We start from the raw sequence: 18696 nt of genomic DNA, 5'->3' as shown, positions 1-18696 counted from the left end.
GGCCTACAAACACGTATAACAGCAACATCAAGAGTCTGGAGAAAATCAGTGCTTCTGACTGCATGATTTGCTCTACAGCCACTAACTTATTCCTCCTTTCTTTCCTTGTGTAAGTTAATGAGATCACTTCTTTATGTGCGCTGTTATGAATGACCCATGCATCGCAGAGCGTTATAATTCTTTTTCTGAAACATAAACATCCCATGCACCTGTTGGCGTTCCAGACGGTAAATTACATGGTTTTTACAAGTCGGGCGCACTGGCAATATCTAATTCATCCCTTTCAGCGGTTCTAAATACATAAATCGATAAAGATTGACGATTCTGGTTCTGCTCATTGTTACGTGGTTCAAGATTATACACATCTCTGTTTACAGGGCTGTACGGCATGATTAGTTGTGTGCTGAAACATACACGGATCCCTTTGTTTATACATTGTGTTACTTTCACTAATAATACAATTTACATAAAAAAATCAAACGAATCAGAGTGATCTGTGCGAAAAGTATGTTTTTATTCGTAGAGCAAGAACAAAATCTTCTGGTTTATCATAATCGCAGAAATTATGCAGGAGCACATTATGGCACTAAACGCGAATTAGGTAAATTGCAAAACTGTGGCCTCAACATGCATAGTCGATTATGTCAGCATGTATTAACAAAAATTGATGACCACCATGGACTAGAAATTTACTCCGAACAAAAAGAACTGTCTTTAAATGTGTTCGTAAGGCCACTTTATATGACACACGGTAAATATAAGATTAGAAACCAACTCGGTACAACTGTAAATGCAAAAAAAAAAAAAAAAAATGCAAACAACCTAAATGTAAATATTAACAACAACAACAACAACAACAACAACAACAACAACAACAACAACAAGTCTATAAATACATACCTGCTGGGTTGTAGAAGGCCGTATACGTGAACTTGATACCGTTGTCCGGGCTGTGGTAATCGTCAGTGTAAAATCGGACAGTGACCACGTTGCTAACCGACTGGTAGTCGCTCGGGAACTTGCCCGTGCCGCCACACAGCTTGACCGCGGGTTCCAGGATGTTGCCCTTGATGAGGAAGATGTTGCCCGATTCGTAGATGGAAAGGTAGTCGCCCTCCATTCGACATCGCTTCTCCCGGATGTCATACGACGCAGCGAGGTCGAAGAAATCGAATCTGGATGGACGGTTAAATATCAACACGGTATGTTAAGAATGTATATAGCGATGCTATCGGGCGGATGAATGTTTCGATCGGAAAGCGAGGGGAAGCGAAGCAAACGAGTCGGAAATGATATTTCAGCTCACACATAATCAAACGCTTGTATTTTGACAACGGATATGAAGGACCTCCATTTATGAGTAACAATTGGATAGAAATCAGCTCATGATGAGCACTTTCTTTTCACAATGTGATGTGAGAGATTTTGATTTAAACAATAAAGGACACTCGATGTAAAGCTGACAAGAATTTGTTTGTTATTCCTGTCTTTTGTTTAGTTTTAGATTTCGTTTAGATTTGTATTTTTGTTTTGTTTTGTTTTGTTTTGTTTTGGTCGGGGGACTGAGTTTTAGCTACGCCCCATCTTAAATCTAAAAACAGCTTGTGTACATCACACAAGTCAATTAGACTTTGTCTTGAATATTGTGCGATTTTTGTTTAAAGGATAAAAGGTGGAGAACAGCTGACCCCTACATGCAACAAAGCTATTCCCACGGGAGATAAAAATACAGTCCATACTCAAAATATGATTTCGCCCTTGGTCACACAAAGATACACCGCAGATCATGCGCACTCGTCTATCTCATTAAAAATCCCGTCCTGACATCGCCTATCTAATCCTGACCACACCCATTCTCATCTCGACCACGCCCATGTCATTACATCATGACGCCCATCATGCAGCAACAACCCTTACATGCAAATGATTTGAATGCAGATGACATCATTGTGACAAATACAGACTATGTCCCTCGTACTTTCGTGTTCTGCTCAAAACTACATGTATATGCGTACAGCTTTCCTATCAATATCTACCTCACCTATACTTTTAATCATATCGCATTATGTGATGACGATCGACGTCGAGTTAAATGAAACTTACCTGATATTGATGAATTGTCCCGGCTTTGCGTTCATAGTAAACGTGCAGTCCATACTGTCTGCGTACGGTTCGTGCTCAACCTCGTGATGCGAAGCCACGCGGCCCGCCGTGTCACTCACGTTCTTCGGCATGCATAGCAGAGAGCGAACCCGGTCTTGGATATACGCTGAAATGATATAAAGAAGAACAAGGAAATCGAAATCATTCATAATATTCTTCCTTTGCTTAAGCAACAATTCGAAAATCTAAAATATACTAAAACATCACGAAACATCTGAGAGGGCATGGTGAGAAGCTTTCGTGCGTGAATTTTTCTTCAAAACGCATGCTTTGATAATGAGTGTAATTCCGTTATTCACTACTTGTCTTACAACACAGTCTTATTCTTGCACAATTCATTTTTTTTTTTTTTTGCTATTTGATAGCATGTAGGCGGCATATTTCCTATACCACATGAATTCCAACACTGTCTCACAAACCATAGTACATGTAGGCCTGCTCATGGATACACATCAGCAGTGAAAGGTTGTTGCGACCTCTTGAGAAGGAGGCCATCTACGATGAATGGGGACACATGCGGAAGCAATATTTTAGCTGTATCATATGAACATTTAGACTTGATATTTATCATGATAATTACAATGATGATGTCCAAACTCTTAGGCAGAGAAACAAAAAGAAAAACAGTCTCGATCATGCCTGGGCACGAGAATACGACTATTAGACATTACTAATTCCGTTAATCGTGCAATGGGAGGCGCTGTACAGCAAATGAGGAGGAAGCGCCACATGCATCGATGGAAATGGACTCGCGCAGACGATGATTCTGCGCGCCATTTCCGCCGCCAGAAATTCAATCACTTCTTGCTCGATCGTCTTGGCATAATATCATATCCGACAACGGATATGAAACGTGTTTAGTCAGGCTCCTGGCGCTGGTAGTTATTCTTTTAAACTAATAACATTACGCTTTCCCCTTATCCCCACGCATCAGTATTCGTGTTGGGATTCGATGAATTATTCATCACGCGCTGAGTGTTTTCCAAGGTACTTGAGAGTTCAGGTGACAACATGCTATGACAAGTAAGCTGGAACTAGCGAGTCTATATACAGGATTGGAAAACTGTGCCACGATATCTACTCTGAATTCATGTCGCATGTATTTGGGTTGCGTGTGCATTCTCCAGCGGTTCATGTGTCTAATATGTGTGCATTCCCATCTCTCCAAGAGTCGTATCAATGTACATTCATGTTGCTATAATTTCAGCACATCGACTTTCTCACCTTACAATTTCGTCTCATACGCAAGAGTGCCATGATGCACAGTATCTGCAATATTGCTATGTCACAATTTATGACATATTTATGCACTGCAAGAAAATATCGCGTATATTCGCTATATACTTAGTATTCATATCTATTCATATACATTTTGTTTATACTTCAGATCACTGTATTTGACAATAGACGACCACAACATTTCAAACGTGGTGACTAAATATTTATTTCACATCGACTTATAAGTGTACAGTCAAAATACGCAAAGAATTTCGGATTTTCGCAGAAATGTTTCTAAGCTTCTGTAACCGTGTGAGAAAACAGTACAGTTACAAACAGATGGGTCATGGTTCTACATTTAACTTGTGTTATCAGGATGGGTGGCGTTTCGTCATGAATGAGCTTGCATCTGGAAGGGGCTGCGTGTTCATAAAGCCTTTAACCAGACATACTAGATTATTGAAGTAAAATAAAAACTATGATTTTAAATTCAACATCGAGATTTATCCGCAAACCAACTACTAAGAGCTTATAAGAATGATTTGTTTTCGAGATCCCGTGATAATCTTTCACCTTACGGATACAAAGAAAGAAAACGCAGGCCCTATATACCATGCAGCTAAGTGAGCTTCATGAAGTTTCATCTTCCCCGGAATAAAAAGAAAGATGATTTTATTGAAGATTGATGAGATCCTTATATTTTTCTGTATGAAAGATCAAATTACTTAATGATAAAGCCCACTGGACTGACCGAGATATGAAAGAACGTTGAATTAGCATCTAAACATTCACGATGCTCTCCGTGGTACTGTATACTGGAGCTTCGTGTGCCAGTTAGACAAAGGACGGATACTGATGAAGGGAGACAGAATCCACCAGGGAAAAGAAAGACGAGATGCAATCCAGAAAAAAAAGAACATAAAAAAAATGTGTGACCCCTTCCCTGCAGAAGCCTCTACGGTATTTGCTTTATCTAGAACGCGACCAGTTTTTCCCGTCATCTTCGAGAGGTCGCCTGCCCTAACTGCTCCCCGAGTCCATTCTCATCACTGTACATAACGCTTCCCCGTTATCCCAACAAGTTCGGAGGAATATGCGTCCCAACTGGAACTGTGTCCGCATTCCACCGATGTGTAATCAAGATAAGGCAGCATGCTTCAGATGCTGGGAGCTGGTACCCTGTAAGACTTTAAAACTGAATTTCATTTGCACCGTTGCCAATTTGCAACAGCTCCATACCGCTCCCGTGCTTAATATGTACCTTCACTTCCTAAAAATAGAGTTATCCTCCCCCACCCCCTGTCTCTCTTTCCTGGTTGTATTGTGTGTGCTGCTTTCCTACAACATCAGTCACCACCATTAGAGCACTCAATCACCCATAGAAAAATGCGGAACCAACTGGCAGGGCCTCACAAGCTGACCGCTTAACACACAAGCAAGTGCGCATGTTCAGTAGTATAGGCACACAAGGCATTCATAGTCTTACTTTCCTTGTGCAAATAATGTTATTGCTTGATACTGATGATAAATCCCCCACTCCGCACAGAATCCCAGGAAAAACGGGACTTGAAATCACTTATTAAGTGATACAAAGCCTATAAGCTGACGCTGGCTATTCCGTGCTATATTTGAAGCTAAGGCTGACATTGGAATCCATTACAAATTCAGAAGGAGACGGACTACCTTTTAAAGGGGAGACTACCTTGAGAGCGACACGGTTCTTAGTGAGTCATAAACGGAACTCTATGGCCACTAGAGAGACCAATGACAATGCATGGAAAACGTCCGTGCGGAGCGCGAAGCTCCCTTGTGTACGGCACTTGCGAGTAGATTCACGTCTACTGACGACGTGCGCGGCGGCAGAGCGCGCGAGCCGACAAGAGAATCGAGGTTATGGAAATATTATTCCGTATTGTGCCGCTGTTCCAAAGTAGGCTGATTAATTGTCCGTTTATGATATGTACGGGCATTGACAGCTCTGACACACTCACAAAGACCACGTCGCCATTCATTCGGATTCCCTTTCATCACGAGGGATTTTTTGTGCACTTTTCTTTCGTTCGTGGCATTGTTGCCATCAGCGTGCTGCCAAATAGCAAATACCGCAAAGTATGACCCGCCTCTGTAGAAGGTCATGCAATAGAAGGACAGGGTCTGCATGATCGTCCGTTTTTTGTTTGCGTTAATATTCACATAATAACATATAGGGATGATATTATCTGCATCCATCTACCTAGTGCAGACTCTTCCATATATCTACATAATCTTCAATGTACACATATACCTGAGGATAGTATGATGCACATAAACCCTCTTTTTTAGATGCACATCACTCAACATTCATCATGGCAACCTAACTTAAATCTTCTGGGTGGTATGAGAACGACGAACATTAACGATAATTCGTTCTCACGAGGCTTGTTTTTTAAAAACACAAATGTCACATCATGTGGGCCTTTGGCATGCATTCTAATCACAATCACATCAACATACGATTATTTTACTGCTGCGTAAGAAATGGGCATACTGTACAATTCCTCTAATATTAAATCAGTAGCATTCACGTGAAATGCACGACTAGCAATGGGCAATATACATTACATGTTCAGTATTTCAGACCAAGTACGTACGTGTCGTCATCATAGCATCAAATCACAGTTAGTCTCATATTCCCAGACTTTTGACAAATTTATAGTACATCACCACGAAGTGTTTCGTAAGAATATCATCATTATAGTAAGGCGAATTCTCCTTGACGAGAAAAATGAAATCGCCTTTGTACCAAACCTATGAAAATAAACAAAAACATACCACACCGCCTAATGCGCTGTAATATTTATATGAGATGACAGTGTAAAGGAGGTTTGAATCACTAGCAGACTACGCATGCTACTTGCATACGTTCAAATCGCATGACGCATAGGCGAAGTAGCTTAGCTAAGAAATTGATGACTACGAAACTCAGTGGACAACGTAATTGGGATGAAATTGAATGGAGCTAACAGACGAGCACAGACTAGAGTTCGAGAGGCCAAACGCAGTTCACCAACTGTACACGTGAAGGCATCTTTGCATTTCTTCTTTTTTTTCCCCTTATTTTCTTCTGGATATATTTATGCCTTTTAAATCTTTTTTTTTCTTTCTTTCTTTCGGAGGGGAGGGGTTATTTTCATAGACTCTGCTGTTTAAATTATTTCCCCGTATATTCTCATGTAATAACAAAATAAAATCATACTTGTGTTTCCGTACGTTATGTACAATCATTTTCCTAGGTACCCAAAATGTTGACAGAAATAATATGTATAGCATTTAGCTCGAAATATTGTGCAGTCAGACTGTATAGTATTGGACTTCACTATTAACATCTTCATCTTATTTGCTTTTGGTCGACGACATGTGTGTGTGTGTGTGTGTGTGTGTGTGTATGTGTGTCTGTGTGTTATATTTTCCGTTTTTATATATTCTTATCATATATTATCTATATATTTTTTATATTCTCCGACATAATTGTCAATACCACAATTGTCATATCGGACCACTTACCTGCAGATATAGCAAAATGAAGGTTGTCGTGCACGTTATCAAATTACATGCTCATTACACGTGCTTGACACTTCGGCTTTTCAAGTTCTACCATCACTTTTTAATGGCTCGATCAACTATATTTCTGTATCATGGAGTCTGTCTTTTTGTTTACACTCCGCGTTAGACTCTCTTTGTCTCTTTTAAACTTGAAGAGATGATGTGGTATATAACTATCTCATTGACTCTCAGAACTCAACAAGGTCACCTTACCGATCGGCGACTACTTCGTCCTCTCGATGTCCTCTTTATACTCCACAACTCTAATGTTTTATTACCACCTCGTTTGTTGATTACACTAAGTATTTGAACATAACATTTTATGATGCATGTAGTCCGTGTTGAAGTCTGTTACACATGACTCTTATCATAAATCTTCTCCACTCCTACTCTCCAGGACTCGACATTAGCTGTGGCCCGGTGGCCCAGGGCCGTTAAAAATTTATGTCGGGCCACCAAATTTCGAAAAAAAAAATTGTCCTTCGGTGGCCAGATCGGGCAGCTAGAATTCAAAATAAAATTTTATATTACCTGTTACATTACCTTTTATCTCGGGCCTCTACATCTCTATTTCGGGCAACCATAAATTTCAAATTCAAAGATTTCAATGGTCCGAATGGGCCACTAGAGAAAAATGTTAACGTCGAGCCTTGCTCTCTGTCTTTCCCTATACCATTTCATTTCTCGCTCCCTCCCTCTCTCATCTCGACCTTATATCTCGTTCTCTCCCTCTCCCTCTGTCTACCGCCCTCTTTCATTTTCTCTATCTATCTATCTCTCACTCGCTCTTTCTCTCTATCTGTCGCTGTAATTCTTCCCCGCTTCATCACTGTTCATGGGAGCTTTCACAGCTCTTCCATCTATTCATTACAACTGATAATGCGTGGCGACACAGCGCTAGGGATCATAATCTGTATGAATATATCTCGCTGATTTTATATACATGTATCAAATGGTGCGGGCAATATACAGAGAACGATACGGGAGGAGAGAAAGAGAAGGAGATATAAATAGAGAGAGAGGGGGGAGATGGGGAATAGAGGGGAAGGGGGAAGGGTGGTGGGGGAAGCACAGGCGACTCCGTAGAATACGTGATCAGAATAGAACACAATGCAATGTAGGGTTGGGTGATGGATTAAAGGGAGACCATCACTCCGCCGCATAATTTATTAGCTCATTACAATATAAAAGGGGGGTCTTTTAACGATAACAACACTGCTTGCACATTAATTTCCATTCCACATATCTGTGTATGCATGCGAGTCTAAATGCAAAGCATAAAACTCGTTTCTATGAATTTGAAATAATATTATGTGAGACAAAAGCTGTTGAAAAACAAAGAAGTATAAAAATATGTGGCAATATTACTTATCTTCAATAACATGACTTGCTATACAAAGAGTGCATGATCATTGAAAAAAGAAGATAATTTCCTCTATTTCATATATCTGTTTTCGTATTCAAACTCTTCATATCTATCTACTTATCTATCTATCTCTCTCCCTCTCTCTCTTTCTCTATTTCTATAAATATATATATAATAATATATACATATATAAATATATAATCCATGTGTGAGTGTGTGTGTTTGGATGAATTTTCATAGACAGATAAACAAACTAATACATTTATGATCTATATAAGTGAATATTAGGCTGCATTTAAACACACACATGTTATGTTTAATCATAATAATTAGTCTATAAAACATGTACGCTGTAGCTCTTTCATTTTTGTCAGGGCGCTTTCAGCTCAGTGACATGATATACATGCACGTGTGTGCGTGTGCGTATCTAGGAAAGAAAAGACCCCTGTTCTATTAATTATCATCTTTTAATTTGCCACTTTGCAGTAAATATGGCCTTTAATATGTATCCTGAAATCCCGAGACACAGTGTTCTTGAAAAAAAAAAAATCAGAAAATGTAAACAAAAAGGTTACGCCAAAGTTCACGCACAAGAAAAATATATCTCGATATAGATAGATAGATAGATATCTACTCTAGATCGCTATACTATATACCATATCTATATAGTTGTTGGGGCGCTGTGGCATACTAGTAGTGGATAAGACTCCCGACTCCCAACCATAGGGCCCGAATTAAAGTCCCATCCAGTACTTACCCCCTTCCTTGGACAATATGTTTTTACCCACCGCACGTCCCTCACAATCCAGGTGTATAAATGAGTACCTGGCAATACATAAACTAATTAATTAACAAAATAAATACATAGACAAAGAGTGCTTTCCGGGGAGAAGACAATGGCTAATCGCGCAAGGAACTGAAATCATAAAATCATGAAATCCCGAGATACAGCGTTCTTGGACAACACTTCAAAATGTATAAAGCAGAAAAGCAGTCGTAGATAGATATCTACTCTAGATCGCTAGCAAGCTAGATACACACATAGATATAGTAGATAAATAAATAAATAGACAAAATGAATACATCGACAAACGGTGCTTTCGGGGATGAAAATAATGTCTTAGATAATCGCGCAAAGGAACTGCTCTGAATTCTTTTCAGAGAGAGTTGTAGAGATTATCAGATGCATGCTCTTTGATGCCATTCCGATTAGCCGAGAAGATTAAGAAAAACACTCACAATCACATGAGATTAGCTCGCTAGTTGAGTACCAGCCGTGTACCGCAGGCAAAAACATCAACATTTCCTTGTATCATCGGTCCAACATGAGGAAGACAACGAAGAGAATAAGGGATATCCTGTAAGCCAAACGATAACTACCTTCGCGCGAAGGCAATCTCGTCTAGAGGCCATTGATACGTACGTAGCATTATATACCACATGCATCTGGTCTGAACCTACGGGCCATTGTTAACGCCGTAATCAAAGCGAAACACACATTTTTATTTTCGTTTCACTGAATGTGCAAACGATGGATTATTTCTTCACTTTTCACCAATCTCCCCTCAGTGTATATTCATTAATCGCTTTCTTTTCGCCAGTCAGCTCGGGCGCGTTCACAGTGCATTAAGGACTTTTTAACCACGTCTCATTTTTCCCCCCTCTCTCTCTCTTCTCTTTTAACCACAAAGTTGCTGACTGATCGATGACGTGTTCATCAATTTTCGACTCAGCAAACTACCGTGATCGCTTCCATCGACGACAAACACACGGTTCATTTCTCACTTCGTCTCCAAACACAACATTCATCTCTCATCTTTCAATGAAAAAGTAATTAAAAGACAAAGAAGAAGAAGAAGTACAGGAAATCATTGAATGAACGATAAATTGTTTTTTCAACGAGCTCGCAAAAAAAAAAAGAAAAGAAAGAAAAAAGAAAATGAAAAAAAAAATCCTGGCTCCGGCTGACTGCAGAAGCACAGACAGCGGTAGAAATCATGTATCCAGCCTACGGGCTCACTTCACTGCGCCAAAACGAACTCAGGTATCACTAATAATCATACCACTGGAATATATATATAGACTGCCATAAAATCTAATTCATCATGAAACCGTCAGTCTGGGCTACGTATAGATTCCCGCATCTTGAACGAAATATCCAATCCTACCCGAATATGACTCACAGTGTACTGTCTAAATAACTGTTCATGAATCAACAGAATATAAAGCTCGAGCCCGAGCCAATCTCGTCCAACGCCACTCCATCGGTTCCCCCCCCCCCACACACACACACAAATTTACAAAGACACATACCAACACACGCACAGACACATACACACACACACACACACACACACACACACGCACACACACACACACACACACACACACACACACACACACACACACACCTTCGTGCTGTTATCTAAGTCAACAATTGTGCAACCTACTTGGCATTAGTTACATGCGTCTGTTACGGTTCATTTCAAGAAGACCCACATACTTAGTTCCATGCTGGCGAATGCAAATCGTGCTGAAATGTGATGACAGTAAAAACGATGTGTCAACGTCTTGGTCAATTTTTCTTTCTTCAAGGAAGACTAGGAAAAGAAGTGAAAGGATCCTTTTAATCAGAAGCCCAAGGATGAGACACTAATGCGGGATTGCAAGTCACTAGTACAAATCCTTTTCAGGTAGGGCCTACGGAAAACAACTGACAAATTTCTTAGACAAACGATGACATATCCAAATACAGCATGTACACACATAATTCAGTAAAGCCCTTTCAGCCTTTGAAGTTTATATATACTATTCAAGGCAAAGTTCATTAGCACTCTTTAACAGTACATTACAAAACAAGTTTTATCCATCGTTTTCTTCGCACATTTGTGTGAAGAAATGAATGATTTAGGACTCCTAACAAAAATCATACAATCTAAAAAAGAAAACCACAATAACCACACGAACATAACTTTTTTGTGTGAGAACAGTTGCACCGATGCCATACGTCTTACGTGATCCTGAAGCTACTTCCGATTCCTTATCCACACTGGGATTTCAATAATGCAAACAGTTTGTCCATTTCGTGGATAACGACCCCTTAATATTTAATTTTAACGTACGTATCACTTCAAGAGAGTGGACATTTGCCCTTCCGCCTAGGGGGCAAAACACCGCCTCACGCATCATCCCTCACCACGGGCGTTCCGATCTAGTAAAGGGGTTCACCTGCTACATGCCATCTCCACATCTTCGCCCGAAAGGAGGCGAGGCGGGTGAGGCGGGGTGTTGTTGCAGCGCCCAATTTTCGGCGCGTTGTACTCCGATCGTGACACATTGGGAGGGTGACTGTTGGTTTTTCGACAAGCCTTCCACCCCACCCCCTCTTTAACCTCCGAATATGATGGACGGGAAATTAAAATGTTTATATTGCTGGATGAAATTTATGGTCCTCTGTCACCCATAACGCTCGATTATGGAGATTCTGTCCACAGGATGACAGGCAGGCGGATTAATGGATAGTTAAAGACGCGGGGAACCTGACATAATATAAGACTCCTTCGAGCTTTTAGCCCCAGGCGAGGTCATTGCTCCAAGTGAGGAAGTTTGTCGTTACTCGCCTAAGGTTTCTATTTTCTTCTCTTGTCAGGAAATTTCACACACGCTCTCTCTATATCTATCTCTTTCTCACCGTCTCTTTCTCTCTATCCCCCTTTTTTTATTTACATCGTAAAAGCGCACACACACGCTCACGCACCCATGCAGACACTTTCAATAAAATTAATATAAGGGATGGAATGATATTGGTTGAGACGAGGATTGAACTTTTAACTTTTTACGAGATAGTACACTGTAAAAACATCGGTGTTAGATTTAACACCACGGGTGTTAAATCTAACACCGATCAAACTTCAATAAAGGACCACACCCACAGGTGTTAAAAATGCACTGTGATGGTGTTGAAAAGTGTTCACCTGACACTTCGTGGTGTTAATTTGACACTGTACCTGGTGCTATTTTGACACTGTACTGGTGTTAATTCAAAAATGACACCACATGGTGTTGATTTGATATTTGTTGGTGTTGATATCAATGGTTTAACACCCGTCCTGCTTCAATAAGAGACCACACTAGCTGGTGTTACTTTGGTGTAAATTTATTTTCACATTTTTTCAAAAATCTAGTATTTTAATGTAAAATTCTTGATCGTCTTGTTTAAATTAAAAATCAACAAGAAGTGCAGTTACTAAGAAACTCTTCAAAAAACAGTTTAAAATTTGGAAATGACACCCGGAGGTGTTAATTTAACACCATAAATGAGCACCGAAAATTTAACACCAGCTCGGTGTTCACTATTTAACACCGGACTTTTTGCAGTGTAGGAATCCACTTACGAAATGTTACAGAGCATATATACAATTCGAAGAGGAATTCAAATTTTATTTGATGAAAATCGGTTTTGAAATGGCTGAGATATCTTAAATCGAAGAGAAGAAAGCAATCTTTATAAAAGGAGGGTCCCACCTTTTATTAAGATCCATTTGTTTTGGATATCTCAGCTATTTCAAAACCAATTTTCATCAAATAAACTTTGAATCCATAAGAGATTTCTCAGCATGTCACAAAAAAAGTTGGAAACCTGAAGCCCCATCTCAACCAAAACCATACCATCCCTTTAATGAAGTTTAAGATCCAGACATTCAAAACCAAATACAACTGAATATGCCATCCACAACGGTGAAAGGTTACGCAACACCATCATGTACATTCATATCAGCTTTGCACAGCTTAAGGCTTTTCCTTAATTTCCTGGGTTCGCTTTGTGAGTGAAATGAATTTGGTGCAGATCCTCCCTTGATCCACGGCACGTTATACCTTACGGGAATAATCAGCGCACGGATTCCTCGGAGAGTCATGGGTTGTAAACACAACAAAGGACTGACTTATCATAGATATTATGATATCCAATGTCATGCATGTAAAGACTACTTCGACGTGCATGTCAGTTGGAAGGTGTGTCGCTCTAAAGTATAACAGCTCTCCCGAGAGCGCATTTAACAGATGTATCTTCAGCGTACGCTATCCACCACGCCATGGGATACGAGTCCGTTGAGCGAAGCAAAGCTGTAAGCATGCAGTACATACCGTCACGCACAATTTGATGTGATGATATAATGATATCACCCGTATCACCTTTGATTCCTGCAGGGACATTTGCATAGCTCTTATAAAACGAGAGGAGAGAGAGAGTCGGGCCTCACATTTGATGCAGCCACAAAATAAGGCTGGGGGCCCCCTCATTTCTAATTCAATATGTGCGACAAGCCACCATGTGTATCGATCAAACTCGACAGTCTAACATCGTTGATCAGACGTAAGGAGACGTATCAGACGGACAAACAAAAAAGGAAAGACAAGAAAGAAAGCAAGCAGCAACCTTCTACCACGGACAACCCAACTAACCTGAAGACCCGGACCTGTCAAAACAGCTCACCGCGTATCACGCGGGATGGGATTTGGCGTTCCGTAGTCAGTTGTACGATTTGCGAGACGGAGCGCCCGTAGCGCGTTAATTTCTAAAATTCATGTGGGTGTTGTTGCTTCACGCATCATTACCATTTTGGGCAGTGGAGCGATTCAAGGGAAGAGCTGAAACCCTTCATATCACTTCGCCTTCTTCCTCCTCTACGAACGCCCCAACTTCACATTTAGAAAAGTGAAATTCCTACTGACATGTTGTAGCTGAACATACAGCCTGAAGTCGATGCGATGGAAGGATTGATTGAATAGAAATTGGCCAGGGAGAAACGAGAAGACTGTGGTTACGTCCACGCTCATTATCATTTCTGATGATTAGAGGTACTTAATGGAACATGACATATTCTATATCTAATGGACTAAAACATATATATATATATATATATATATATATATATATATATATATATATATATATATATAGCATGACAGAGAAGAAACACGTCAAAAAGATAGGAGCTTTTCTGCATACCCTTTCCATTTTTAAGTGTGTTTTGTGCATTTTTTTCCAATAAGACTTGAAAGTGAACAAAAGCACGCATTCGCGCATCCACTCACATAATACCAGGGAGGTGAGTGATAATACACAACCTCACAGGCTGTGATATTGGGATATATATTTCTTATTCTCGTAACTGTTCTTTGTACCCGACAAATAACTTGTAGGCATATTTAAGCCATCCAGCATGATGAATATTGTTTCCTGTGTATCCCACAACGTAGCCTGAGTAAGAACGGACAGATTCATGGGCGCAACATAACACACAACCACACACACATAACTTATACATAATTATAATATTGCACTTATTGTTTCGACAGTGCGAATTGCAATTACGTGGTGATCACAACGATCCCCCCCCCCCAAAAAAAAAGAAAGAAGAAGACAATTTAAAGACTAATGACATGTTGCTTTAATCAGGAAAAAAATAGCTGATAGCGATTGTTTTGTCCTTCATTTAAGGATAATTTAGTGATCATATTTCATTTCTCAAATTGACACTGAGTTATACTATTCAAGTGACTCTTATAGTGTATGTTGAATAGATAGATCTCCTTCTAAAAGAAGAATACTGACACGACAATTTATGCATTATGTACATCTGTCGAGAATGTCTCCTGATTTTCATAATCCTCGTTGTTTACACCATATTTTGTTTATCCAGGATTGAAAAGAAAAATGACTAGCTGTGGCAAATATCGGTTTACTTTTTAGTCGGTCTGATTTTGAGTAGACTACGTTACCGTCGCACCTAACAACCGCGGCGTTTTGGGACCGCGGAGTAAGCGACTTACAGGGTCATGGGTTAATCGCTTCTCGGCGTGAAGTTCAAGTCCATGAATACAACAACTTGCCTCATTAATAGTGCAAAAAAAATTATCGTATGCGAATGCACGGATGCTTAGTCAACAACGCGTCTCTCGTGCTACGTCTTGATATCTCCCAAGATATTCCCTTGTCCATCACGACTTGTATCTGCGCCGCAAGACGTAGTGTCTTTCAAACCAGTTGATTAGTGTATTGACAAAACGAGGAGAACTGTGAGTAACCACACTGAAGAAGAATCAAGTACACGAGGTGAAATACGAACGTTGTAGACAGCTATGTGGGACACTTTATTTCTGAGCATCATTGCTCAAGTACATCGGTCATGAAAGTATCTTTTTTTTCCCGTGGTACATCGTAGAAACACGCTAAATGGAATTAGTGCAACATGCCTTCCAATGGCAATGATTTTTTTCTCACTTTGTTTTTCTTTCGGATGCTTCTAAGGAAGCGAAACTTCGCACTGTTTTTCCCCATTATTTAAAGGGCAAAAGCCAGCATGCACTAGTGCTAAATTTTGTAATGTGGTTCCGAGGGTGCGATGTAACTCGATCGCGTGATCGCGCATTGTGCATTCACCTCCGTTCCGCCCCACCTTTCTCGCGTTAGGCGCGGAAAGGAACGACTTAGTATAGTAGTGGGTGCTTGCACCTCCGAACCGAAATTCCCAGACGATAATAATGAAAAACAGGGGGCCGGAGAAATTGGGCGAGTATCGTTTCCACAGCTGGGAAAGCAAAGTGCCGAGTATCGGAACGAAAACGAGACTCGGCAGAGCCGCCATCTTCGAATTGGTAAGGCGATCTGTCTTCCCGACTTCGATTTTATTGGACGGAGGAATTGCGTTTCCCAACAAATCTCAGCGTGTGATGGCGTTAGTTAACGGAATCTTAAAGGGCGTGGGTTGTACCAGGGAGGTGAGAGTCTCCCACCTCCCTGCTTATATAGTCCTCCTTTGTCATAGGTGCAAGCTATGTATTTCATATTTTCATGTCTCGCATAAACACCAATTTTCACGACTGAGAGGGTAAGTCTCGTCAGGAAGTAGAGAAGGTTTTCGGAAGGTGGTGTGGTCGTTGTTGCAGTTGGACTGCACTTGATTTTGTTTGCACTTTGCCTGCTTCTTCTCTTGGCAACGTCACAAAACAGCAAAAAGTGAAGAAACCAGAAGATGATGAGGTTGCCGGAAGTTGAGCAGGAAACCTCGGCAATTTCGTCCTGGGCGTCTCGGGTATGCAGTCGGCTTGACAAAACGCGGACACCAGCCACACCACCACTTGCTTCCGCAGTACGCTTGCGTGAAATTGCCGATATCAATTTCGATGCGCATGGCAATTCCATCTTTACGTGAGTACATTTGTTTTTCCCGATGTGCAGGCAAAAAGCAGCCTACAAACTGTAATACCTTCTTGGTATAAGAACGTGTAACTTAGGCCAGTGGAAACCCTGCAGAGTATGCGTATTTCAAGACAGTTGTTCGTGAGGTCAATCATCGCGATGTGGATAAGACATCATTTCGGGGGTTACCTGAACGAAAAACTGACTGAAGCTGACTTTGTATCACCTTTAACGCGCAGTCTTTAATCACACCAGACTCTCTAATGACACTGTTTAACGTTGGGGTAGCTCTTTTTTTTTAAACGGCAAACTTCGCTGAGCGAGCTGTAAAATCATATTCAAACATTAAGAGCATACCGAAGTTACGAAAAGGATGCTGTTGCTATCAAGATATAAATTATGGGAAGCAAATATCACCATGCTAGAAGACCGTTTCCAAAAAAAAAAATGATTCTAACTGTATTGTTCCAGGTAATATAACACTACTGTCTATAGGCATTTGATAGGGAAATGGAGTGCAGTAAATCTGATAACTCATTAATTTTTCCAGTTTGTAGCATTTGACGCTCATTTCAATCTAGATGTTTAAAATCTTCATTCTTTCACAAGATTAGAAACAGTGATGGTAGCATATTATAGGACCATGTAAGCCAGTTTAGGTTTGGTCTTTTTTTCCACACTGGAAACATTGTGACACAATGCCTCTACAGGTTCCTTAGCCCTTTAACTTGGCAACCAAGGAATAACCTGGGGAAACCGGTTCCCCCTTCTTCCTGAAGCGGTATGAAAGGTGGAATATAGGGCAGGCAGGCACGGTGCACGCAACCTATCGACGGAATTTCCTCCACCAACATTGATTTGACCTCTCCCTCATTCCGACACCAATTCAAGCGACAAGCGACTCATCAAGTTGTGACGAGGTCCGGGAATGAACACAGGTCCCCGCCCTATCGCCGTCCCAAACGCGGGAAATTGCCAGGTAATGACAGAATCTTCCCGGAAAAATAACGTCAAAGCGGCCATCGATTTCTTTTTAACACGCAGTTCACAGGTGAAGGGATGACATACCGAACATCATCAGATTGAAGTGAAGACATTACCAGGAAACAAAATGATGTCGCACATTGTATGGAAAGCTGTGATGAGCATCACGTAAGAAAGGGATCATTTTATCATAATGTAATCTTGAGCTGGAAGGAAACTCCGGATATTGTGTTGGAAGACATCACAGCGAGGGGTGAAACAGAATGTGTAGCAGATGAGGTTTAGGTCAGGACGAGAGCGAGTAATACACGTAACTATTCCGAAGGTTCGTTATTCTGAAGGGTCGTTAATCCGAAACACGCAAATTCCCTATACCTACAGGTTCGTTAATCCGAAAATGAAAAAGGGTTCGTTAATCCGAAAATTTGTGGCGTTATTCCGAAGGTTCGTTATTCCGAAGATTGGTTAATCCGAAAATGAAATTCGGAACAATGAACCTTTGGAATAACGAATCTTAGAAATAAAGAGCCTTCGGAATAACGACCCTTCGGAATAACGAGCTGTATAAACCAATATTCCTTGCTTTCACTTCTATCTACATAACCAAAACGTTATGTAATAGTGATCATTGCCCTCCACTTTTCTATCAGGTTTTAAAAAATTTCCCCTCAACTACGGATGCCTTAGAATTACAAAATGAATATCATGCAAGTATATATATATATATATATATATATATATATATATACATATACATATACATATACATATACAAGCCTATATAACCACAGGTAAAGAATTACATGCAAAGAACAGATAGAAAAAGTACGTCAGTTATTAAGGATAAGATCTACGATAGCTTACCAAATTTTTGAGAACTTTTCTCTTGTGTATAATGCCGCCGTCATATTGCTTGTGGCAAAGGGTCTTATACTTTGGAATGACACATGACGATTGATGGCTGACACTAAACTTTCATTAACGAAATATGGGGAAAATATTCATGTTAAATCTGCTCCGGCAAGCCACATCTTGCATGAAACGAAGGTTAAAAAATGAAAGAAAAAGAAGAGATATTTCCCTATCAACGAGGTATGACCACAACAAATGTACATACCACATAAATCTTGAATGTTTTTCATCTCAGTAATTTTGATGAATGCGAAATTGTGGGAGAAAG

The 18696-nt window shown here is 40.3% G+C and overlaps 1 protein-coding gene across 1 annotated transcript in view; it reads right to left on the bottom strand.

Moving 5' to 3' along the window:
* Nucleotides 1-18696, bottom strand: part of LOC139731604 (low-density lipoprotein receptor-related protein 12-like) — an 82862-nt gene that overhangs the window by 3658 nt on the left and 60508 nt on the right. Inside the window, exons 2-3 of the mRNA XM_071642492.1 lie at nucleotides 2104-2269; nucleotides 901-1175 (exon numbers count right to left, since the gene is read on the bottom strand). Of these exons, the coding sequence (XP_071498593.1) occupies nucleotides 901-1175; nucleotides 2104-2269 (441 nt within the window). The remainder of the gene's footprint in view (nucleotides 1-900; nucleotides 1176-2103; nucleotides 2270-18696) is intronic.

This window comes from Diadema antillarum, unplaced genomic scaffold (assembly GCF_040938485.1).
Source record: "Diadema antillarum isolate AM-2024a unplaced genomic scaffold, OU_Dant_1.0 seq00000382_RagTag, whole genome shotgun sequence".
NCBI lineage: Eukaryota > Metazoa > Echinodermata > Echinoidea > Diadematoida > Diadematidae > Diadema > Diadema antillarum.
The sequence above is the reverse complement of the archived record's forward strand: the minus strand, read 5'-3'. Positions and strand labels throughout refer to the sequence as shown.